The following is a 24518-nucleotide window of genomic DNA, read 5'->3' as shown; positions in this document are numbered from 1 at the left end:
ATGATGACTTCTGTGGAGGCTTAAGAATAAGAATCACTGAAGACACCGCCCTCCTAAAATACCACTTTTTTAGGGGAGAGGCAACCCAGTCTATCTGAAATATTGGTCAGTAAAATACGAAAATTTTGGGGGGACAAATGCCAGCTACCTACTTTAGTCATGCCTGCCTCCTATGTCTTTATGCCTTAGCTGTCAGTCTCATTTAAGAAGGAGAAACTCCTCTGCAAGACTAGTTAGTACTGTTAGCTGCTATGTTAGAGCAGAAGATTTACAATCGAAAGGAAAACACACAATATGTGCTGGTAATAAAACTGCATCTTCTGCTGGTTGTACTTTATGGTTTACATGAAACTATCCTGGTGCTTTTGCCTCTTGGTTATCCTCTAAAGGATAACAACTAATTTTTAGGTAACAACTAAATACATAACTATCTTCAGGATACATGACATCTGGAAGCAGATTGCAGGATAATCCATTGATCTCACCAGTAAAACTTCGTTTTCACCACAGGAAAACCATGCAAAGTGAAAACTGTGACTTTTGCCCAGCTCTAATACTTAACTTCTTTTGTCAGGAAGTGAACTGACGCTGGCTTCTCTTTGTCTTATTCCAAGTTGGGGCATGAGATTTTCCCTGCATTAGAAGGTTGTTGAGACCTGAAGCCTGGGAAGGTAAGATGCCAGCATGAATATTGTCCATTCAGTATTTTGGTTTCATTAGACGACTGGTGATTAAGAATATAAGTCTTTCCAACAACTGTTCTTTTATGAACAGTGTGGTGAGCCCTTTTAGAATTAATAAGGCACTTAAGAGAAAATGTCTGCATCTGGAAGACTCACAGTTCATTTTATATTTTTTGAAAATAAGAGAACTGAATTTATGACAAAAGAAAAAGAAAAACTTGATGTACTTTTTTTAGGTGGTGGTTGGGGCATGAGTTTGTAGTGATACAGATATAGATGTATTATGGATAGATACTGTTTCTGAAGACCTTTTCCTCACCTGGCAGGCAAGCCTATAGTTAATGTCAGGCTAATTGAGTGCCCAAAGCTAACGCGAATGTTTTCATCTTAAAAAGTTACAAATTTTTGCTGGGGCTTGTCTGGCCAGGACAGATAGACTTGGGGAGAGGCATCCAATTTCTCAGACATCTCAGGGCATCAGAGTAAAGAGGAAAATAATTTGGGTCCCCACCTTTCCTGATTAATGGGATTTACTTGTATTTGCCATTGTTAGACATCGACTGAGACTTTCAGTACTGTTGACTAGATGTCCACATTTCATTAGAATTGTTTTTCCAATGGTGGCTACTATAACGCTTCCAGAGCATGGTGGATTTTGTGTCACTAGTAGATTCTTTTTCTAAATCTACCTTCCTCACCAATTACCGTAATAGGTGGTTGGTTAAAATGACCAAAGGTAATACAACATACCGCAAGTTTTAAAATGAATGAGCTGTATACAGTTTCATTTTCATAATTTTCAGGTTTTTCAGTGGAGAAAGGAAGACTGTTTTTTTTTTCCTTTTGACAGTGCCATTCCTGCTCCCCAAAGTTTTGTAATGAATAGCTTATGTCACTGGGGTCACTGAAGTTCAGTAAATGGAAAATGTGCTTCAGTCCTGCAACAGTTTGTTATCTTAGAGTAGATGCAGCTTTTACTATGAAAAACTCCTCTTTAAAGAAAAATTTGCACAAGAGGAAATGGTAGCAGTTAGATGTAATGCAACATTTAGCTCATTGTTAGTCTTTTTCTCTTTTTTTTTTGTCTTTGGCCATTTTTCCAAGGCCAGGTCATCCTTGTCAAAACACAGTGGAAGGTGAAGTCATTTTTGGGGGTGATTCAAATGAGAACAATACAATTTTACATAAGCTACCCATTTAATTTCACCAATTTTTTTTTCCAATCAAAATCATTTGCTTGAAAAATTTGACCTATGAAACCGTCGTAACAGAACTGTGACTGTCCCTCTGTGTTTTTTTACATAGCCTGGGACCTACTTCTTGAATTTTTCTGCTTACTATATATGGTGAAAATTCCTGTTATCTTTTCAGTAACTCAGTTTAGTACTTTTGGTGGGTGGGGGGAAGGGACAGACTACCTTTTGTGATATATAACAATTGGTTTGGTTTTAACAGAGAGTTAGAATTGAAACCATTCTGTATCTAAGAAGTTATCTTCAGATGGACAAGCAGTAACAATACAGCATCATGTCTTCATAAATGAAATTTCATTGGTAAATGAAAAGGACATTAAGGCATTGGAGAGGGGATTGGACCTAGACACTGTCACCAAAAATACTATTTTTCCTGCTGCCTATTTTTTCTAGCCTAGGCCTGAAGTTTGTTATTGGCTTAGATTTTGAGGAGTCGTTCAAATGATATAGATCATCGTGGTGTCCTATGCAGAGAAAAGATGACTTTTGGGAAAAGAGGTGCTTACCTGTGAGCCTTTCCTATGAAATCCAAGAGTTATTTCTGGCCATGTGTCTGGTCAGAACCCCTTCCCTTTGCTGATGGCCATCAAAAGATGGAATCATGATAAAATGAATGTATAGATTCTGTTTTTGTGTGGAAAGAAACTCCATTCCTCTTTGTTTGCTAAAAAATCTGTAACTTTTTAATTATGTGGAGAATTGTTTATTTCACATCCAGATTATTTGGAAAAAACTATAGAGTTAATAGAAGGTTGTTATAGGCTGTGCCGACAAGGGATTCCCCAGAAAACCAAGGAATTCAACTTAATTGGTGAATTTTGAAATGGTACCATCAAAAAATTCCTTCAATTGCATCAGTCTTTTAGTTAAAGATAGCAGATTCCAGTAGCCACATTAAATCATGAAAAATGATGTTTGTAAACTTGTATTTGCATCACAAAATTACATTATTTACCAGAGTTTCTGCTGCAGTGAGCTCTAGGAATAACATAATAGTAGTCTTGAATAAAGACTGAGAAAGATAGAAGGTTGTGGGCAAGATATTTGAATAACGACTGACTTCTCTGAGCCTAACTCCAAGTTCTACTGTTGGTTCTCCCTGGGCTTTGGTATTAATGCTGCATCTGAGGTCACTGAACTTTCATCTTACAATAATAGATAGAATACAGTATCAATCAGCTAGCAGTGGCTTTTCAATATAATGCAATACTCGAGCTTTGAACATTTCTTTTTTATGTTGTCCTTTGATTTCTAGAATGGGCATCTTTAGACTCTAAATAATAGCCTTTCAAGCCTACCAATGCCTTTTGGTAGCTTATTATGACTACTTAAGAAATGAAAAAGATTTACTAATGTTTTGGCTTTGCATATTTCTCCTACACACTAAATCTATGCAAAGTTTTCTGTTAGCTTTTGTCCAAGTGTGAAAAGTTTTCTCATCCGAGTGTTGATTGCTTTGCTTTATTTACCTTTGACTGCTAGTTCTCAATCTGATTGCAACAGTTTATTTTTTGCTCTATTCCCATGTGTTTGAGCTTCACATTGTTTTCCATCTGTTAAACATTTATTGGTTAGCAACCACATCAGTTTTCTTCCTGAAATTCCACACCATCTTTTCTAGGATTAATTAATACAAAGAGCTCATTGCCACCAACCAATTTATTAACTTTATTTTTTATTGTCTTCTCCTTTGAGAAGCATGTTGTCTAGTACCGATATCTGTGAAGGTCTACCCTCCCTGGTGTCGAAAAATGTCTTCTCATTTTGTTTTAGTTCTGAAATTACTTTTAATTTGACAAGACTTACACTTGTGTGATCATGCCTTGTTCCTCCTTTGTAACTCTTCAATGGCCATGTTACAGGGATCTACACTCAGAGGCTATTTAATAAATACTGTTGATAAATTTCCATAAAATGCTCTTGAAAGTCTAGATAAATGATCATACCTACCTAACCTATTCAGTTCGCTGTTGATGTGTTAAAATAATTTTGAAAGGCAGGAGAGACTCTGTTTTCCTTGTTATTTTAGACAGATTGCTGTAAATTATAAAAAAATTGACAACTTTCGGCCATGTGAAGCACTGTTCCTTCTTGTCGTTTCTTTTATTATGGGTTGTGTATGCTTTCTGTCACAGTCTGTATTGGTTGTTTAGGTTTTATCCTTACCTCTCAGGGTACTCAGCCATTGCTCATTTTTCAAAATCTCTTTTCAGTTTATCACTTTCTTATATACCCACAACTCATCTAAGATGTGTAATTGCTGCATTTTCAAAGAGACTATGCTCAGATCTTGTTTTCCTTAATATTATTAAAACTTCAAGAATCTTCTTCTTTCATTTCTCTTGGCAGATTTTGCCAATGTAACTGTTGGTCAAGTTTTCCTTCCTATGTCCCCCATCCCAAATTTAAAGTGGGCGTTTCCTGAGGAAGCCAACATGCCCTAGAAATGCATTTAATTCTAAAAAAAAAAAATTGAGACTCCTCCTTTCATTATAGTAGTTTTCTCACTGGAAGAATTAAACCTGATATGGGCCTGTTTTTGACTTTTATCCATCCAGGTAGTTGGGCAGCAAATTGCTCAAAGTCAGAGCCTTCAGTTGGTTGCATATTTTCCAGGACAGAAGAGTTTCCTTATTGAAGTGTGTTATACAGGTGAAAGGGAAAAGAGACACAATTTAACAGTGTTATATCACCATATTCTGTCAGCTCTGCCAGCTTTGAAAATCTTTTATACCTCATAAAGTATATTTATGGAAAAGTTACATTAAGCAGTTTACAAATATTGTTATTGTTATTACTATCTTGTATAAGTAAATCTCATAGGAATATTTCATTTGCAGCCAACCAGTCAAGTTTAATAGTTCTTTTGTGGAAAAAGAATGACCCAAGAGCAATTTGAGATGAAAGAACATAGGTTCTTTGCTGAATACTGGTAGCCCAATAGGATTAGAACTCTGATTGAAAATGGAAATACTTTCAGTGTTTTAAAGAGATGTGCGGTTTTTGTCTACTAAATCTAAAAGTGAAGTTCCTTTTCTTCTCACACTCTAGTGTATTGAAAAGCATGCGATCTCACCCATTTAGGCTCTAAAAACTTAGTAAATCCACTGTCACTATCCAATGCTTGCCTCCCTTCTAGCCAAATTATTAATCTACTCCCTGCTTTGAATACTCTTTGACATTTGATTTATTTCTATTGAATTCAGCAGACCACCCTCTTCGAGAAACACTCTAGCCCTGTCTTTATGGACAGAGCACTCTGCTGGTTCTCCCTCTACCTCTGAAAGCAATAAATTCCTTAAGGGGAAGGACTATATTTTATTTCCTTTGCTGATTCTTCATTTATTCATTTTACTCTAACTAGGAGGAGCTATCTCCTTTTCTCACTTTATACTCACTCTCATGGAGCTTATCAACTCGCAAAGTTGTAACTATGTAACTGGTTCCCAAATTTGAGCCTCTAGCCCCGACTTCTCATCTAAACTTCTTGAGGGCAGGGGTCATATCTGCTAACTCTGTTGTACTCTCCCAAGGGCTTAATAATTCAGTGCTTAGTATTTACTGAGCATACTATCTCTTGGTCATTTTATATTATCTTATTTTCTCCTTTTAGGATAACCCATTCAACACTAAAATTAATATGGCTGAAATCTCTCCCTCCTTTCTCCTTTTCCTAACTTTGCCTTCACTATTGATCCCCCTCTACGCTGCCCCCCCCCCCCCCCCATCTTCTGTATCCCATAAACTCATAAACTCAGTTTAAACTCATAAACTGACCTTGGGGTCAGTTTTGACTACTAACACTCGTCCCTCTGATAGCCAATATGTCTTTCAGTTCCGCTATTTCTTTCTCATTAATATTTCACAGATCCTCCTCTTCCTTTCCAACAGTACAATCGCAGGATAAGTATCTCCAGCAAGATATCCCTAACTTCAGTATTTCTCCTCTCTCATCTACCTTACATACCTATAAGGATGACACAAATCATCTTTTAAAAACATTGATTGGAGCATATCACTTAGAGAAGCAGCGTGGTTCAGTGGAAAGAGCGCAGGCTGGGGAGTCAGAGGTCATGGGTCCCAATCCTGACTCCGCTGCTTGTCAGCTGTGTGATTTGGGGCAAGTCACTTAACTTCTCTTTGCCTTAGTTACCTCATCTGTAAAATGGGGATTAAGACTGTGAGCCCCACGTTGGACAACCTGATCACCTTGTATCCCCCTAGCGCATAGAAGAATGCTTCTCACATAGTAAGAGCTAACAAATGGCATCATTATTATTATTCCTTCTATAAAAAATTCAGGCTTCCCATTACTTCTCACACATAAAAAGCTGCTGACCAGTGGTTTGAAGACTCTTCATCAAGGCTTACTCATCTCTAACTGCCCTTTTGTCTTTCTCACCCAACTCATTTCTTTCTCCTAAGCTAGTCTTCTAGTCATCCCTAACACTAGGCTCCCTCATCTCTAACAGATGACTCCTGCTGTTGTCCTCTCTCACCAGCTTCATCAAGTCATATCCTTTCCCTCCTTTAAAGTTCTTGCTAAGAAATACCTCCTCCATGAAGCATTCCTGATTTACTCCACTCATCTTGATAAGTTAACCAGCCACAGCATCCACATAGTTCCTCCCATGTTTTATTGATGATTTATCCCTGTTATCTGTGTGCCTGTCTTTCCTAATATATGAGGGGAAGGACAGTGTTTTGTATTTACTATGTTTCCTCCTTTAAATTTTTTTATGGTATTTGTTAAGTGATTACTATATGCCAAGCACTGTACTAAGTTTGGGGTTAGATAAAAGCTAATCAAGTTGGACATGGTCCATGTCCCACTTGGGGCTCACGATATTAATCCCTATTTAACGGATGAGATAACTTGTCCAAGGTCACACAGCAGACATATGGCGGAGTCACTTAAATGACTAGTATGCATTAGGCGTTCAGTTAATAACTGTCAGTGATGATGGTGATTCTGAGTATTGGAAATATGATTTCTTCATATGAAACTTTATTTCACAGGTGCATTGAGAATTATACGGGAGCTCGCTGTGAAGAAGTTTTTCTACCTAGCACCAACATCCAAACCAAAAGTGAACTGTTTGCAACTTTCTTGGCTTTGGCTATTCTTCTAGGAGTTCTTACAATTGGTGCCGTCTACTTCCTTTGCAGGTAAGCATGCTTCCGTAATGAAAGTATTCACCGTATGTGAAAACTTGACATCAGTTAAAAGAATGATATAATTGCATATCATCTATGAGCGAGAAAACTAATTTAAGTAACATATTCTAAATATTTCCTTTTCCCATTTATAGATTTTCTGTAAGATACTTTGTGGCTCTTCTTTTTACAACTACTAAGAAAAACTTCGAGTAGAAATTCTCTTTTGGCCTATTTTCCTTTGGAATATATATCTGGCTAGATTATTGTTTGTTGTATTATCATGAAAATTATTAAAGTGGACATATGCCTGTGAAGGTAACTATGCAAAATAAAAAATCTCACTGAGCGTTAAGACTGATAAAATAAAAAAAATAGGGCAAAAAATGTAGGTTGAACTCAGGCAGAATGTGGGGCTAGATGAATATAAGCAAAAGTAGGGGTGGGGTGAACAAGGCTTCTAAACCTTGATAGTTTCTAGGACCACAGAACTAGGGCAGGCTCCAGGCATTTGGCTTCCCTGAAAGGGAAGAGTCATCTGCCTCCCTCTTGCAAGTAAAATCTTCAGAATTGTAATTTTTTTTTTCTCCCGGTTTTCCACCATCACATTCCCATCAAACCCTTTTAAGAGCACTCTGTGGCTGCTCCTCTGTTGCTTACTCTCTAGAACTAACTCTGATCGTGACCTAGAAATACTTGGGGCAGAAGATCTGAGAACAGGGACAGCAAAGAGACCCAAGTGCCGGGGTTTGGTGTCTCTGGGATGGGTTGCAAATTAGGGCCTCATATCACCACTCTGAATTTTCATTTGAAAGCTGTACTTTCTGTACTGTGATGGTTAAAGTAGTGGCAGTGGGAATGTGCCTTTTCAGACATGAAGCCTGGTTTATATGGGCTGGCTGAATAAGCTTTCTGACTGTTATTGGATAGTATGTTCCGTTTTGTTATTTTTTAATGGCATTTGTTAAGCGCTTACTATGTGCCAGGCACTGTTCTTTGTGCCGGGGATGATGAGATAATCAGGTAGGATACAGTCCCTGTCCGCCATGAGACGTCACAATCTTAATCCCCATTTTACAGATAATGGGCACAGAGAGGTGAAGTGACTTACCCAAGGTCACACAGTGGGCAAGTGGTGGAGCTGAGATTAGAACCCAGGTCCTTTTGACTCCTAGGCCCGTGATCTATACACTAGGCCACTCTGTTTCTCTGTCCTGCCCCCTAATTTATCTGGCTGTCCACCCTGACCAAAATCATCTGCTTAAGGGTGCAAAATATTGTAAGCTACCTCCTCTTTGTAAGCTACTCAAGGAAAATGACTTGAAAATTATTAATCTTGTCTGCATAGGGAATCCCCGCTAATTCTGGATTTGCTTTTAAGGTTAGGAACTTTCCCTGGGCAGAAAAAGTGACTATTCCTCTGGGCATTAAGCCACTTAGATCTCATGATTGATAATGTTGGGTTGCCCAGTTCAGATTTAAGCCAAAAGGAATTTTCCTTCTGAGGAATTTGTCTTCAAAAAACACAGTAGACCCAATACAGATGCAGCTATTGTTTCCTTTCAGCAGTTTTGATCCTTTCTTTTTTATGGTATTTGTTAAGCACTTATTAGGTGCCAGGCACTGTACTAAGCACTAAAGCTAATCTGGTTGAACACAGTCCATCTTCCATATGGGGCTCACGGTCTTAATCCCCATTTTACAGATGAGGCCCTGAGGCACATGGAAGTTAAGTGACTTGTCCAAGGTCACACAGCAGGCAAGAGGCAAAACTGGGATAAGAACTCAAGTCTTTCTGACTCTCCGGCCCGGGGTCTATCCACAAGACCACGCTACTTCTGATCTTTAGAATGTTTCCAAATATGCAAAAGTGAAAACAGTTCATTTGAATTCATGAACAGCACAACTATCTTTATGATGATCAAAATCACCTTTTCAAGTGCAGGTGATTCAGTGCACCTGTGGTGACCTCAAAAGGTAATGGATAAAGGGTTGCATCAGGACTAGGGCTCAGCAGTTTGGGGAGACTAGCTGTGTCAAAGTCCCACTTGTGCTGAATTTCTGCCCCCATCCTTTTGTCCTGCACAAAAGTCCTCCAAAAGTTCATGGTTTTTAAGCTTCTCTAGGGCATGTTAAAATAAGGATGGTCATAGATGCCAGCTTCTCATTTTGAGGTCAGGGGGGTTGTCTTTCGGGAGGGAACAAGCAGGAAGGGGCTTGTAGTGGCAGGCAAGCTTCAAAGGCCTAGTGTGTCAGACACAGTTTGGGAATATTTTCACCTCCATTATGGAATTCTTAGCTCTTTGCAGCCCCGTTGTAGTTATGGGGGGAGTGAGTCTAGCCCCGAAAGCTGTGGGAGCCAAAACAATGGTCTTGTCCCCACAACTGGAAACATACTAAGTTGTCACCTTTGAAGACCATCCATTCATCTCAAGTGAGAAAGTAGTCCTATAAATAATGTGAAAAGCTAACCTCGTGAAATATACGGTATCAGCCTCCTTGCTGACCTCCCTTCCTCCTGTCTCTCCCCACTCCAGTCCATACTTCCCTCTCCTGCATGGATCATTTTTCTACACAAAGATTCAGGCCATGTTTCCCCGCTCCTCAAGAACCTCCAGTGGTTGCCCATCCATCTCTACATCCCTCACCATTAGCCAATTAAATCACACAATCACCTTGCCCCTCCTCACTACTCTCCTAATACAACCCAACCCAAACATTTTGCTCCTCTAATGCCAACCTACTCACTATACCTCCATCTTATCTATCTTGCCTCCCTCCTCTTGCCCACTTCCTGCCTCTGGCCTGGAGGGCTCCTCTCTTTTCACATCTGAAAATTAATCTTCCCACCATCAAAGTCTTATTGAAGGCACATCTCCTCCAAGAGGCCTTCCAAGAGTAAGCCCTCATTTCCTCTTCTCCCACTCTTTTCCACCTCACCCTTGCTCCCTTTATTTACCCCCAGCAATCCCAACCCTACAACACTTATGTACATATCCGTAATTTATTTATTAATATTAATGTCTGTCACCCCCTAGACTGTAAGCGCATTGTGAGCAGGGAATGTGTTTCTTGTTGTGTTGAACTCTTCCAAGCGCCTGGTACAGTGCCATGCACACAGTATGTGTTCAGTAAACACAATTGATTGCATACTTCAACAAGCTCTTCTCTAAGAGCTGGCGTGTGCAATGGGATCATTTAAAAATAAAAATAAAATAACTTGCTAGAATACACACTGTCAGGTGTGATCCTTTAAAGTGTTTAGAATGCAGATCTATTCAAATCTGGTCCCTTTATAGACAACCTAAAACGGGGCCTTCCTTGTCATAAATGCTGCCAAAAATTGCTCTGACCTTGGGTCAGTCCCTTGCCTATGGGTCTAGGGAGTCATAAAGATGGTCCAGTTGGAGAGAGGCGCCTTCCCCCCTCACCTCCACCTCCCCCAAAACCTGTTCTGGCACCCAAGGGTTTCCAGCGGGTCTTCTTCGGGAGGGTTACGGGCCTGTTCATTGGCACGGGTTGCATGGGAATCATGTTTTGTTGATTTGTTCCATGAACAAGCAGTACACTTTTCACCTTAATGTTGTCAAGTCAGGTGTCAGTGCTTGAGCAGTTAGGATTTGATTTTATAGCCATTTGGAGAGCGTGAATTTAGGAAATCTCAGTGAAATCTTAGGGAGAGAAGTACCAGAGGGCAATGTCAGGAACCTGGCACAGACAGAGGACCAGGGCATTTCCTATCAGAAGAGTTAACTCATGCATTTTCACTCTGATCTTTAATCTTTCCAAATGTTATCCCCTATCCTATTATTTAGCATGTTAAACTGTTGGCCCAACTCCTCTGGCAGTGAGGTTGGAGTTTTATAAATCTTAATTCTTCTCCCATGCCCCGTAAAATGCTCCTTTAAGTTGTGAGTGATTATTTCCTTGCAGGAAAGAGCTCTGCTCTCAAAATCCAAGAGAAATGATCACTTTCCTCCCTTTGCACCGGGCATTTTATTGAAACACGTTTGAACCTATGATGTAGCTTCATTGTGAGCAGGGACTGTGTCTACCAACTCTGTTATATTGCACTCTCCCAAGCATTCAGTACAGTGCCCTCCACACAGTAAACATGCAATAAATGCCATTGATTGATTGAACCTTGTAACTAGGAACAGTAGTTTATTTTAAGCGTAGTATTGGGAAAAGCAGGTACAGTATTGGAAAATTTTGGCAGAAATGCCACTGTTTAATTAAATGATCATGTCCATTAGTGAAACTGAGAATTTTTTTTCATTTCAGTACGTCACAAAGGAGCTTGTCATTGGCTGGTACATTTGATTTTTAAATGTTTTGGACATTAATCTTAAAGAGTTCTCTGACATGATTGCCTCATCAATATGTAGAATGAGCAACAGCGATCTTTCAATCTGGAAAGGAATTTAAAATACAGAATAATACACTAAGTTCCATATTTTTTAGGTAATTAAGGAGTCCTTTGGAATAATGTAAATAAGATTTAGTATTAGCAATAATGCTATTTATTAAACAACAACTGTCTGCAAAGTAGTGTACTAAGCAATGAGAAAACATTAATGGATGAAATAAACATGGACCCTGGCCCCCAAGGGGTGCAAAATATAAGAGTAAGGGAGAGGATAGAATTATCAATCAGTCGTATTTATTGAGTGCTTACTGTACGCAAGGCATTGTATTAAGCGCTTGGGAGAGTACAGTACAACACCATGACACATTCCCTGTCCACAGAGAGCTTACTATCTAGAGGGAGAGACAGCCATTTATGTAACTAAATAAATTAGCAACAAATGTAGAAGTGATGTGGCTAGTGGGTAGAGCACAAACCTGGGAGTCAGAAAGACCTGGGTTCTAATTCTGCTTCTGCCACACAAAAGGCCTTTCCTGACTAAGCCCTCATTTTGTCTACTCCCTTTCCCTTCTGCATCCCCTGGGTAATTGGATCTAACTGTGCCTTTTAAGCACTTAATAATAATAATAATTTTGGTATTGATTAAGTGCTTACTATGGACCAGGCACTGTATTAAGTGCTGGGGAGGAATATAAGCAAATCGGGTTGGACACAGTCCCTGTCCCACTTGGGGCTCAAAGTCTTAATAATTTAATAGTAATTATGATATTTGTTAAGCACTTACTATGTGCCAGGCACTGTTCTAAGCACTGGGGTGGATACAAGCAAATCGGGGTAAACACAGTCCCTGTCCCACGTTGGGCTCAGTCTCAATCCCCATTTTCCAGATGAGGTAACTGAGGCACAGAGAGTTGAAGTGACTTGCCCAAGGTCACACAGCAGGCAAGTGGCAGAGCCGGAATTAGAACCCATGACCTTCTGACTCCCATGCCTGTGTTCTATCCACTTAGGCCATGCTACTTCTCTGATATTCACTCCCTTAGCCCTACAGCATTTAATGTACATATCCATAATTTATTTTAATATGTCTCCTCCTCTAGACTGTAAGCTTATTTAGGGCAAGGAACGTACTATCTCTGCTGTATTGTACTATCCCAAGTGTAAGCATAGTGCTCAGCACAGAGTAAGTGCTTAATAAATACCATTGATAATGCTGTGTGTGACCCTGGACAAGTCACCTAATTTCTCTGCCTCAGTTACCTCATCTGTAAAATAGAGATTGACTGTGAGCCCTAGGGAGGAGATGGACCTAGTAAGTGCTTAACAAATATCATAATATAGACATATGGTTTAAAAATTTAAGAGTCACTATAGAAAAATCTGCCTTTCAGGTATCTGTGCTTCAAAACCTAGATCCATGGGTGCAACAACTGTTAAAGAGTATAACCTAATAAATGATTGGTTTTAAGCTGAAACCCTGCTAAACATTTCCACATCAACAAAATGCTAAATGCTACTGGAACAACTAGGAGCTTAAAATGCTACTTTGCCTTGACCCATTAGCCTAATTATTGGTATATAGTAAAGCAATTTTAGTATGCTTTAAATATGCTTTTAATATGCACTGAAATAGCATAAGTTTCAATACAGGAATATACATTTTTCTCATTCAAAGTTAGAGCCAGTTCGTTGCTTTTCTAGGCTTATTTGTTTCCTCCTAAGTTAGTTTTAGCCCCTAAATTAGGTTGAGAATGGTGTTGCCATTTGGCCTAAAAGATTCTTATGTAGAAAAGCAGTTTTCCTCAAGCAAATTATTTTTTGTCAGTTGCAAACTTTTCTTGTTTTTGTATCTACAGACTTTGTAAAGGCCAAATCATTTATGTTTTCCTGAGGAAAGAAAATGTGAACACCTCCTTGGTCTCACTATGCTTATAGTACAGTAATCCAGGTAGAGAATGGCCATTTTCTGTAGGTTTCTTTGTCAGGTATTGCACTGCCTTGGGTTAAAACTTTAGAAAGCTTTAGTAAAGCTGGCTTAAAGATTTTGTAATAGTCTATCTTTTCAGCAAAGTCAAAGATGTCTTAATGAAGACAATGAAGCAGCATGGCTTAGAGGAAAGAGCACGTGCTTAGGAGTTAGAGGACGTGAGTTCTAATCCCAGTTCCACCACTTGTTTGCAGAGTGACCTTGGACAAGTCACTTAACTTCTCTGTGCCAGTTACCTCATCTGTAAAATGGGGATTAAGACTGTGAGCCCATGTGGAACAAACAGATTACTTTGTATCTCCCCCAGTCCTTAGAACAGTGCTTGGCAGATAGTAAGCGCTTAACAAAATACCATCATTATTATTAATTTATGCTATTTATTTTCTGAGAGAGCTGTCCAATCAGAAAATGTAAAGTAATTGAGTAATTTTCACTTCACTGAAATTTCAATAAACTTGAATTCCCTCTTGCTTTATTGTGCTTCAAGCAACCAAGACATGCAGTAAATTTAAAACAGAAGCCGTGAGCCCCAGTAAATATAGAAATACGAGGAAGCTTTAATACTGATCTCTGACCTCTTAAGTACCTGTAGTATCGACTTTTCGTTACGATGGTCTTTTAACATCAGAAATCCAAAATCCTAAAGACACTCATCGATTTCTGATGATTATTCATGGACTCACGATATCCAACTCGTGTTTCTAGGGGAGGATGGCATCTGCAAAACCTGGGGAGTGGCACTTTCCTCACAGATGCAGCAAAGTTTTTAGAAAAACACAAAGTGTATTTCTTGGAGTTTTGGCAGATAGTATGTTTTGCTTTGCCAGCATAGAAATAGCTTATGTCTCATTTTCATCTACATAAGATGAAGACTGTTATATAAATGTCACAGTCATAAAATTTAAATATATCACAGATTATCTTTTCAAATAGAGCAGTTTTAAAGTAAATCTGTCACTCTCATAAATGCAACTAAACCCTAGGCTGTTTGTTCAAAGAAGCATGATGTTCTAAATACGCTGTGATTTAAAAATAGTAATTTGACCTAAAAGCATAAAACTGAGTGAGAGTGGCACAAATTGCAGAATTAAAATTGATAAATCGAAGGAAACCAATTTTACTTAGAGCAAACAGTTTTATTAAAATGAAATATGTCAATGAGTGTTGGAAACAAGTTTTATTTATTTTTGGTTTTGGGGGAGTGAAGGGGAGTTGGGGGAAGAGTGAGAAAGAAGCTGGTTGGTATTGGCAGCGTGTAAAGCCCTGACATCAGAATTTGCAAAAGTAACGTGAAACTACTGAAGCTTTTGCAGTACTTGATAGTGAATTCTTGTGTGGTTGGCAATGCAATTCAGTTCAGGCATTCTCTACTCTCATCATCTCCTGCCCTATGGGTCTTTCCTGTCTTATTCCTCCTTCTTCTGTTTTTTCTCTCTCTCTCATTTACTTGTCAGGAAGGGCCACCTCCAAAGGGCCAATTCAGCACAGTATGGTGTCGGCCTGGTAGAGACGGGCAGCAGCAATGCCTACAACAGTGAGTAAATTTAAAATTAAATGACTGTTTCAGAAGAATGTAATTTAAATATGTAGACTTAGTTATCTATTTAAAAATATCAATTTTGTATTGTGCCTTGAGTGATGAAACTATCTCAAGTCTCTTGAACATGAATTCCCACCCATTTGTCATTTCCTTCTAGAGGAGGAGAGAGAGTGTGTGTGGGTCTGTGTGTGTGTTTGAGTGCATATACAGATAGAGCATATAAGAGAGTACTGCGCTATCCAGAAATCCAGGCAAAAAGGGCATTGACTGGAAACTGAAAAAAAAAAGAGAACATACAACTGTACACACAGCTTTTTCCATTGTAGAGTTCTTTACTTATGGAATTACTCTGAGTTCCAGGCTCCTTTTCTATAATAATAATTACGGTATTTGTTAAGTGCTAGGTGCCAGGCACTGTATGAAGTGCTGGAGGCAAGTGAGGAGGAACATGAGACTTTGACTTCATGGGTATATACTTCATAGATGCACATGCATATAAAAGAAGGAGCTCAATTCTGTATTTGGAAGGTTGTGAGATTGTCTAGAGCAAAGATGTTGTAAACACAAACTTCCACTCCCTTTTAGTTTAGGAAGATTTCATCCATACCTCCCATGTACCTGAATTTGCATACCTTTCCATCTATGGTAGACTCAGACGAAGACCTTGTCTTTCAAGAAGACAAAACTTTTTCACCTGAACTCTCTCATTCATCCTTACAAGATCTCAACGTGCAAGATAGGGTGAGTTTTAGAATCCCCATATAACAAAGCATAGAAATGTGTCCACAATAATTTACATAGAGTCCAGATCCATAAACCAATACAATAATCTACTATTGTCTGACTTAACAAGAGCGTGCATATTTCACGGCCAATGATATGCATTAATAGGGTCATTATTATTGCAACTTGTCGTCTTTAATCTGACTGTATCATGGTTTCTCCAAACAACATTGAAAGCTTGATGTTTGGAACCAGTGATTTGGTTTAGAAGTCCGATTTCTAATGTTAAATTAAGCTATTAAATAGCAAGGTACAAGACAGCAAAGGAATCCAAAAACTAGTATTCGACCTTTTCTGATACTCATTTGGAGATTTTTTTTGCAGCTATAAAACAAATATTTGCAAATTCATACATATTGTTCATTAGCCCATAACTAGCATTTATAATTGTTTTATTCTTAAATACAGGAGAACAAGCTCTAAGTGCAGTTATTGTTGCATAGGTTCCATAGATCTTTAAACTCCCACCTTTCATTATGAAAACAATAGGTGACCCTTCAGTTAAATTTCTGTAATATGTGAATCGCATTTTTAAGTCCAACCATGTGCCATTAGCTACCAAAAAAATCTTGGCCTCAAAGTTATCAGCTCTCTTCTTCATACTGTGTCATTAATTCTTTCACCAATTGTCATATTTGAAAACTGCTTCCTAATACATCTGCTTGAGTTTTTTAGTTGTGTAGTTGATGCACTTTTGGATGAGATTTACTAGGCAAGAGGTGATTCCATTTTAAGGCAATAATTGCATCGGGAATATCAGAACCTTGTTGAATATTGAGGACAATTTTTCCTGTTAGGGGTAGTTGCTAGGTTCACCAGTTTAGCATTAATTATAAATGTTTCTATATGTAACAATTACTTGCATCAGCATTTCAAACTGCGCCTGAAATTTAGAGATTAGCACTTATTTGAGCATCTAAAAGGCCCCTTTCAGACCTTTGAAAGTTTTATTTGGCTTTAAATGCACAATAGTTCCTTACTGAAATGTAATTTCTAAATGTTCAGATTTGCTTTTTCTCCAGCTCTAAAATCTTTTAAAACTAAAACCTGCCACTCTAAAATGCTTGCAGTTCCTGAACCAAAGCTCACCTTCTTTAGGATACAGTAAAACTTATTCATCTTAAAAAAAGTAATACTCTTTAGCGGCATTACTGCTACAGTTACAAACCACAAAAGAAAATAATAATCAGTAATAAGTATTCCCTTTCTGGAAGCTAAATGAAACATGCAGTGTTAAAAAGAAACATACATTTTTTTCCAATAGCAATACCTCCACAGCTGTGTAGTCATTCCAAGATAACATAATAATGTAAAATAACAACAATGAAAAAGTAAACACTGCCTTTACCCAGAGATTTGCTCTTGTCTAAAAAAAGGATTTTTTTCCTATGGCACCATTTAAAAATACTGAATGTTTTAAATTTACTTTTAACCTTGGGCTGAAACCTTATAAAAATTGTTTAAAATAAGGAGTAGATTTCCTTTAAAAAGCAAATGCAAGACTTGGAGTGAAGACAAAAATTGTCTTGTGCTAAGAAAGTCTTTAAAATCTGCTTCATTTTGATCCTTTCTTAAATTTCGCTGTGAGGCCAAGTGAGGAAATAGAAGCATTGGGTACAAGCATCTCTTTCAGCTTTTTTAATACAAGTCTCCAAGTTGGCTTGTCTTTTGTTTCTACTCTGGAATTCGTGTGAAGTAAAGATTTCCTCAATATTGAAGTAGGATAGTAATATATACAAGAAGTATCTTTATCAAGAGGAATCCCCAAATCTTATATTTAGGGATATGTTACTCTTTTTCCTCCTCTCCTCCTGCAGCTCAGCCATATTGGGGGTTGGAGGAAGCGGTAATTGTAAATCAGCAATTTGTACAAGGCAGTAATACCTATGGTGAAAAAAGCAAGAATTATCAGTCTAGCTGGAAATAGGTCAGCACATTATAACATCCTTTTTGAAGTCAAAAAAGAGCAAAGTGTTATTAGGATCTTCTTTAGTGAACGTATTGCTAGTCCCCTAGTCCCCTAGAATCAGATTTGGATGTGCCTTTAGTAGCTTTTCCAAAGGGAGAAAGGCTACTTGCTTAACCTGGAACCACCTGAGTTTACTTCTGAGCACTCTTATCTAAGGACTGACTCAGCCTTAATTCTGTTTGACTTGTGAAATCTGATTGTCACAGTTCAAAATACCATGGCTTCAAGCCATTTAGAAATGTGAATAACATACACCATAGATTCACGAGGAACAAGCAATTTATTTTTACCGTGGGTCCTAAAAAAAGAAAAAAGGAATTTTAGTCTTTTTTTTAAAAAAAAAACCCAACCCAAATGAAAACTTGTGCCTCCAATAATTACTAAGTTATGACACACTGAGGCCTAGCAAAGTGCATTTCTTATGAGACAATGCATTCTCCCTGACTGCCATTCTATAGAGAGGAAAACATCATAGTAATGAAGTTTCCTCTGAGGAACCCTTGGAAAGAGAAAGGTGGGGTGCATTTTGGGAGGAAGGAATAAGGGCTGAACAGGGACTAAGTAAACACCCTCTCCTGGATGGCAGAGGCAGAAGAAGAGGGAGCAGTGGCGAAGAATGAACACAGAAAATTTCTCCTACTGCCACTGCTGCTGCTGTTGAGAAGAGGATCCAAGGGACAGGTGACCAAGTACTGGTAGGTCCCAGGAACCTGACTCGGTATGTGATGTAACAAAATTGAATGTAAAGGTTCAAATGGGACGGATTTTACAAAAGCAAAGGAGGAAGAGAGAGATTTATTTAAAAAGAGAATTTTTCCCCCAATAAGTTTACACAAAATGTGACAAATCCAGTATATATTCAGGCCATCAGAATTACAGGATCAGAATGCTAAATGGTGATGGAGCACCCCATATAATTTATAGGCCACATTTACAGATAAGGATTGATAGTCTACTTGGGAAGCTTTATTGAGGTGGTGACAGGAGAAGTATTGACAAAATGTTGTGATCCTAGTATTGAATTTCAGTCAGTACTTCCCTGGGAGGTTTTAAGTGTCTTGCGATGTCAGCTTAGAGTCCCAGTGTTTCCCCTCTTCCATTGTGCCCCCTCTGCCTTATACTGGAAGAGAGCTGAGAGGAAAAAATGTTCTTCCTCCTCTTCCCATAGTTACCTCTGCACATTGCTGAGAGGAGAAAGATTCTTCTCCTCTTTCTTTCTCCTCCTCACATTCTCGGCTCATCAGGGCAGGGCATGTACTTTTCTTTTTCTTCCTGCTGAGACAGGAATCGGTTTCTCCTTTGTCCATTTTCATCAGGCCCTCTGTCTGATGTAACCTCACCCATCCATTTAGTGGCCTGGGGGTTTTGGAAAGGAAAGGGCAGTGTACTGAGGCTGGCAAAGCCTTGGATAAGAGAGGCATCTGGATTTCCTGAGAGGTTTAATTTTGATGAGTAAGTACACCAGATTTTTCCTATTTCAGTTGGCCCTATCCATAAGTTTAAGACAAAGTGTCTGGTGTTCGACTATATTCTAGGTTCTTTGCCCCTAAATGGTGGGGCTCTGGGCAGACCCCCAGTTTGTCTTCCTCAAAAACCTTTAAGTCAATAGGAATGACTGCAAAAATGATTAGAAAGGATTCAGAACAGATGTGTATATCTCTAGAACCATAGGTTGTACTTTCATGATGCAGCACAAATCTAACATACTGCCTCTCACTACAGCTGAGAGCATTTCACAGGGAAGAGCTTATGAAAATATTTTAGGAGTGTAGTTTCCATTTTCATTTATAGATTGTCATGTAGTAAAGTGTTTTGTGGGACAACCTGTAGACAATTAAGAACACTGGCATATCAGATGGTTCCAAGGCAATTATGTTGAAATCCAGATGAGCGGAATTCATGTTGAAACTCATTACTAAATCCCTTGTATCAGTGCTCTTATGAAATGTGATGGAAGATACCATTGTTCAGGAAGACATTTGTGTTGGGGGCTGGAGTGTATTCATGTTTAGGAATGTTGCGAAAATGTGCAGCTCTGCTTCCAGGCAGCCAACAGCAAGTGAGGGTTGAATGGGGTTCTCGTTGTTGGGGTAGGCATGTCCCGTGCCAAAAAAAAAAAAATCTGAAAATGCTCAAAATCTAATGCTAGGTAGGCTTCTGTTTATTCTGGCATTATATCCAACCCAGTATTGCAGACTGTTCATCAGAACAAGCAGTTTTATATAATTGTAGTATCAGCAGAATGTCCTTTTGTAGGGAATTTTAAATCCAGCCAATTCCGTGGAATTCTGCTGAACTGAATGTATACTGCTCTGGCTAGTGAGCATTTTAAGGCTATTTACCTAGGGACTTCAGTCACGATGACTGGAGAATTGGCCCACTGGAGAATTGGAGCTGTGGAGGCTTTGTTTTCTACCCAAGAGCAGAAAGAGGCCCAGAATGAAAACTTCTCTGGTTTAGGCTTTTGTATAGAGTGGGGAATGCGAAAAATGTCAGGAAAATAAGCCCCAGCCTGGTTGCAATTGGTTTCACAACCCCCATAGTGGAGATGCAGAGGTCAAGTGGTTCTCTCAGGCACACAGTAAAGTTCATGACAAACAAAAATAAGACCAGGAACCCTGGGTCCTAAGGATACTTTGGTTTGCTGCAGCTTCCTCTTTTTCTTTAATGCAGATATGTAAATGTGTCCTCTTTTCGATCACTCTTTGTTTTGTCCTGAAGGAGTTTATTTCCTCTGCCATGGGCCCCTTTCTCTTCAAATAGGAAGGGCAGTGTATGGGAAGAGAATAAAGAAAATCTCCCTGTGCTTATTCCCCCGGTGGCAGGAATAATTTTAGTCTAAACACTTGTTTTTACTATCCTGGAACCACAGGTTCAAATCCTAAGGATCAATACAAGTCTAAACCATGGTTTGTTCAATTTTCTGTTTACAGTGCTTGCAAATGAACCCTTAAATTTGGGGTCCTGCCAGTTTGTGGTTGATGTAACTCCAGTTTGGCATTCTTTTAAGAAGAGGCTCCAATGCCCTTTACTAAATTTTTGGAAACTGGCTGAAGTTATGAGGGAACTAAACTCAAACTGTTTTTTTAGATTATTAATTTACCCTATACTCTAGCTGTTCGGGGTATGCGTCTGGATTACAGACTTTGCTAGTTAGTTTTCCTCATTTATTTTTTAATCGCTACTTGGTGGAAAGAAACTTTGCACATTTATAACGCTATTAATTGTAGCAAAAGCATTTGAATATTAACTTTGCAGAGGAGTGTAGCTATTCAGGTAGAAAACCACAAATGAAAGTAAAAGTCTTCAAGGAACCTTTAGATTAGAAAACGGAAGAAATGAAATGAAGGCCTGCTTGTTTTATAATTAAGATGGAATGATGCATCTCAAGCTTTTTTATTTGTGCGGGTGCCCAGGGAGTTGCTCTTGTGATTAGCTAGTTCCACACTTGTTAAGTAAGCATTAATTTTTTTTTTTTTTTGTGTGTGTGTGTGTGTGTGTGTGAAAAATTAAAGGGCTTTGAGGGAAAAATAGAAAAGAATTGCTATGCCTAATTTATAAAACATTATTTTCCATAGAGCATGGAGAAAACTGAAGAACAGCCAAAATGAACCAAATTTTTACTTCCATGTTACAGATGCAGGAAATGAGGCTTCATAAGGTATTTTAGTAGACAGTTTTTACAAGATTTGATTTACATTCGTGTTTCATTCTCCTGTCTCAATCAGTAGTCTTTGAGTGCTTACTGTGTGCAGTACTAAGCACTTGGGAGATTACTTTAGATGTAGGTGCCAAAAGGCTGAGATGATCGTTGTTAGGAGGATGTAGGGCTTTAGAAGGGTTTTAAAGATGGAGAGTGTGTAAGTCTGGCAGATTTAAAGAGGGGATTTCCAACCAATCAATAATGCTACCTGTTAGTAATATTTAGTAATTAGCTAAGTGCAGAATCATGTACAAGGGACAAGGAAGAGCACAATGGTAAGCCATGACCACTGCTCTGAAGGAGTTTGTGGGGGACACAGGTGAATTAGAGCTATGTAGTAGTAGAGTAGATGTGGCACCGAGGGACAAGAGTGGCAGTTGGGGGACACCAATCTTCATAGGGTGATCTTAGAAACTGCCAGGAAAGGCCTCTTGGGGAAAATGTGAGCTCAGGGAGGTTATGAAGATGGAGAGGGTGTGAACAAGAAGTCAACAGGGGGAGAAAAGAGGCCCAGCAAGCAAGTTGGCCGGGGAGGAACAAAGAATGTAAAGCTGGCGCATAGGAGAAAGTTCAGTGTCTACAGCCCAAGGGTTGGGAGTTTTACTTGGGCTGGGGAGGAATGGTTAATTCTAGGATGGTTGTGTTTTAAAGTGGTATTTGTTAAGGTCTTACACTGCGCCATGCACTTGTAAGCTCCTTGTTGGGCAGGGAACATGTCTATCGCTCTATTGTACTCTTCCAAGCATTTAGAACAGTGCTCAGTAAATATGATTCATTGATACAATGTAAGTAGATTGGACACCTGTGCAGAATAATGTTTTAGAAAAATGAATTGGGCAGGGAAGTGAAAAGGTGAGAGATGGGAAGCCAGGAATCACAAGGTGCCTGATGCATTAGTCAATCTGGGATAGGAAAAAGTGCCTGAACAAGTGTGGATCCAGGCCTTTGACATATCTACGCCATCTTGACTACTACATCAGTTTCTCCCCTTCCAAGAGGCAGGAATTACAATGTACTACTTACTCTGTCGTACTCTCCCAAGTGATAAGTTAACTGATCTTCACACATTGAGTTCAAATGTGATTGCCTTCACTTCTTGCAGCTAAATGGAAAAGAGATAAAGCTATAGTCATCTGCCATCTTCTTACTAATTTTGAAGGAGGCTTGCAGTTCAAAAGACAAAGGAATCTGTTTCCATTAGGCAGTCAATGAATGAATAAATGAATTAAGGTATAAAATACAAAGTAATTTTATTTACAGAATATGAAAATGAGCAGCTTTGACAAATCTTCCATTATCAGTGGAAATAACTGTTCGTGCAATAGAATAGTCATACGGACTATGACTATCACAGGACAGTTCAATGTTTTAGACTTATATCCACATATATAAAAGTAAAGTTTCTGTTAAATTGAAGAGGGGATTCAAATGAAATCCCTAAAAAATTCCCTTTTTACTAGCTTATGGTGGGACCATTTAAGATGGCTTATTTTGCATTCATTAGGAACACTTTCAAAAGAGCTATAAAGTTTATGTAATAAGACCTAGCCTTTACAAAAGTGTTTTGTAACTACAATTTATTCACTGAATAGATTTCTGCTTCAAGCGAACTGCTCAATTAAGTTGACCATATTTTTTATATCTTCCACCATTAAAAATAAGCTTTTATCTACTGTTAAACAGTTCATTTAGCTAGACTGTTCTAGCAAGACTTGGTTCATTTAGCTAGGCTGTGTATCTTGGTTTTATTGTTTAAAATCCTACGGCACTACAACTTTTTTTTAAAAGTAAATGCCTTTGATCTTAATCTATAGCACCTGGTACCTTAAACCCACCAAGAAAATGGAGTCACTTGAAATATTTTGAAAAGTAGCAGGCCTTTCGTTGGTACTCTGAAGGAAACAGATTAATGAAAAGGAATTAGGGGTGAGGGTAGCATTTGAATCTGGAAATATTCAAACTAATATTGAGACCATAGTTAGAGTCCCTGAAATCCATGTCTTCAGTCTTTGATCATGTATTCTGTGCTAATTACTGTACTGGGTACTGTGGAAAATTACAAGAGTAAGATATTTCCCTCCTGGAGAAATTCACAATCTTTCTGTGGGTTCATTAAACAAACAATTTAGGTTGACTTCCTTTCAAACAATTCCAGCCCTAATAAGATATCATCCTGAATTTAAAATAAAGCCCTGGGATTAAATTTGCACTCCATTTGGTACTAAGCAAGTTGTCATAAATACAAGCAGTAGCTGTTAACTTCTATAGTAAAGGAGGCTAAAGAATCCATAGGCCGTCAGCCACAAACTGACCATTCTGTATACTTTTAGGACTGTACTCGGCCCTAAAGACCAAAAAATTATCCAGCTATATTTAGTAAGGTGTTGATTTCATTTGAAAATATGCCTAAAATCCTTTCTGTAACTAGAACAGGTGCAACTTTTACTATATTGAGGAAAAAAGCATAGGTACTAATGCTTCCTATTTCCCCAATTTTATTTTAGATTCCTCTCAACAGGCCCTGGGCCAGGTTGCTGCAACTAAAAAAAAATCAAGAGTTTGGCTTAATTACTACGGTTGGCAAGAGAATATGAGTTCTTCATCTCAAAATGGGATTTACTGCAATGGTAACCTGGGCCAGAGACAACTGTGGGCACCAAAAACCTGCAACAGACATTCTTCCTGCAATTTTCTGCAGGTTTTAGGGAATTCTCTCTGAGCGATGGTTAAATGTTATTTCCCCTGATGATTTTCTTCATTAGGTTATTTCTGCAACAGGTTCTTTTTTCCATAAAAATCGAATCTGAAAGGGTACGAGTAGTTTTGCTCCCATAAGCAGTCTATTACCAGCAGCACTTTTCGAAGGAAAGCTGTAGTCTTCTGCTATCCTAATGACTAGACTGAATTGGCCAGCTGAACAAATCCCCAGATTTGAAGTGTCTTCCACAGATAGTTAACTGTCCCCTCAACAGCGGGACTGGCTCACGCTCTGGGCCCTCGTGCTCCCCGCAATCACTCGTACAAAACTAGTTAAGCTACACCAAGAAGAGAGACTTATCCCCGTAGAAACTTCA

At 38.7% G+C, this 24518-nt stretch overlaps 1 protein-coding gene across 14 annotated transcripts in view; it reads left to right on the top strand.

The window, feature by feature from the left end:
• Window positions 1-24190, top strand: part of NRG4 (neuregulin 4) — a 146782-nt gene extending 122592 nt beyond the window's left edge. For 7 of the 14 annotated variants that reach the window (XM_038766928.1, XM_038766926.1, XM_038766929.1 and 4 more), the window contains exons 4-8: window positions 6956-7105; window positions 14904-14983; window positions 15639-15730; window positions 18328-18436; window positions 21320-21401. In XM_038766928.1, coding sequence (XP_038622856.1) covers window positions 6956-7105; window positions 14904-14983; window positions 15639-15730; window positions 18328-18402 — 397 coding nt within the window. In that variant the 3' untranslated portion in view covers window positions 18403-18436; window positions 21320-21401. Of the gene's footprint in view, window positions 1-6955; window positions 7106-14903; window positions 14984-15638; window positions 15731-17589; window positions 17803-18327; window positions 18460-21319; window positions 21403-23948 lie in introns of those variants that run through there. The other 7 variants (XR_005456333.1, XR_005456332.1, XR_005456334.1 and 4 more) reach the window with 7 other exon arrangements.
• Window positions 24191-24518: the final 328 nt, after the last annotated feature.

The sequence above is a fragment of the Tachyglossus aculeatus genome, chromosome 26 (assembly GCF_015852505.1).
Source record: "Tachyglossus aculeatus isolate mTacAcu1 chromosome 26, mTacAcu1.pri, whole genome shotgun sequence".
Taxonomy (NCBI): domain Eukaryota; kingdom Metazoa; phylum Chordata; class Mammalia; order Monotremata; family Tachyglossidae; genus Tachyglossus; species Tachyglossus aculeatus.
Note: the sequence above shows the minus strand (reverse complement) of the source record. Positions and strands in the feature narration are given on the sequence as shown.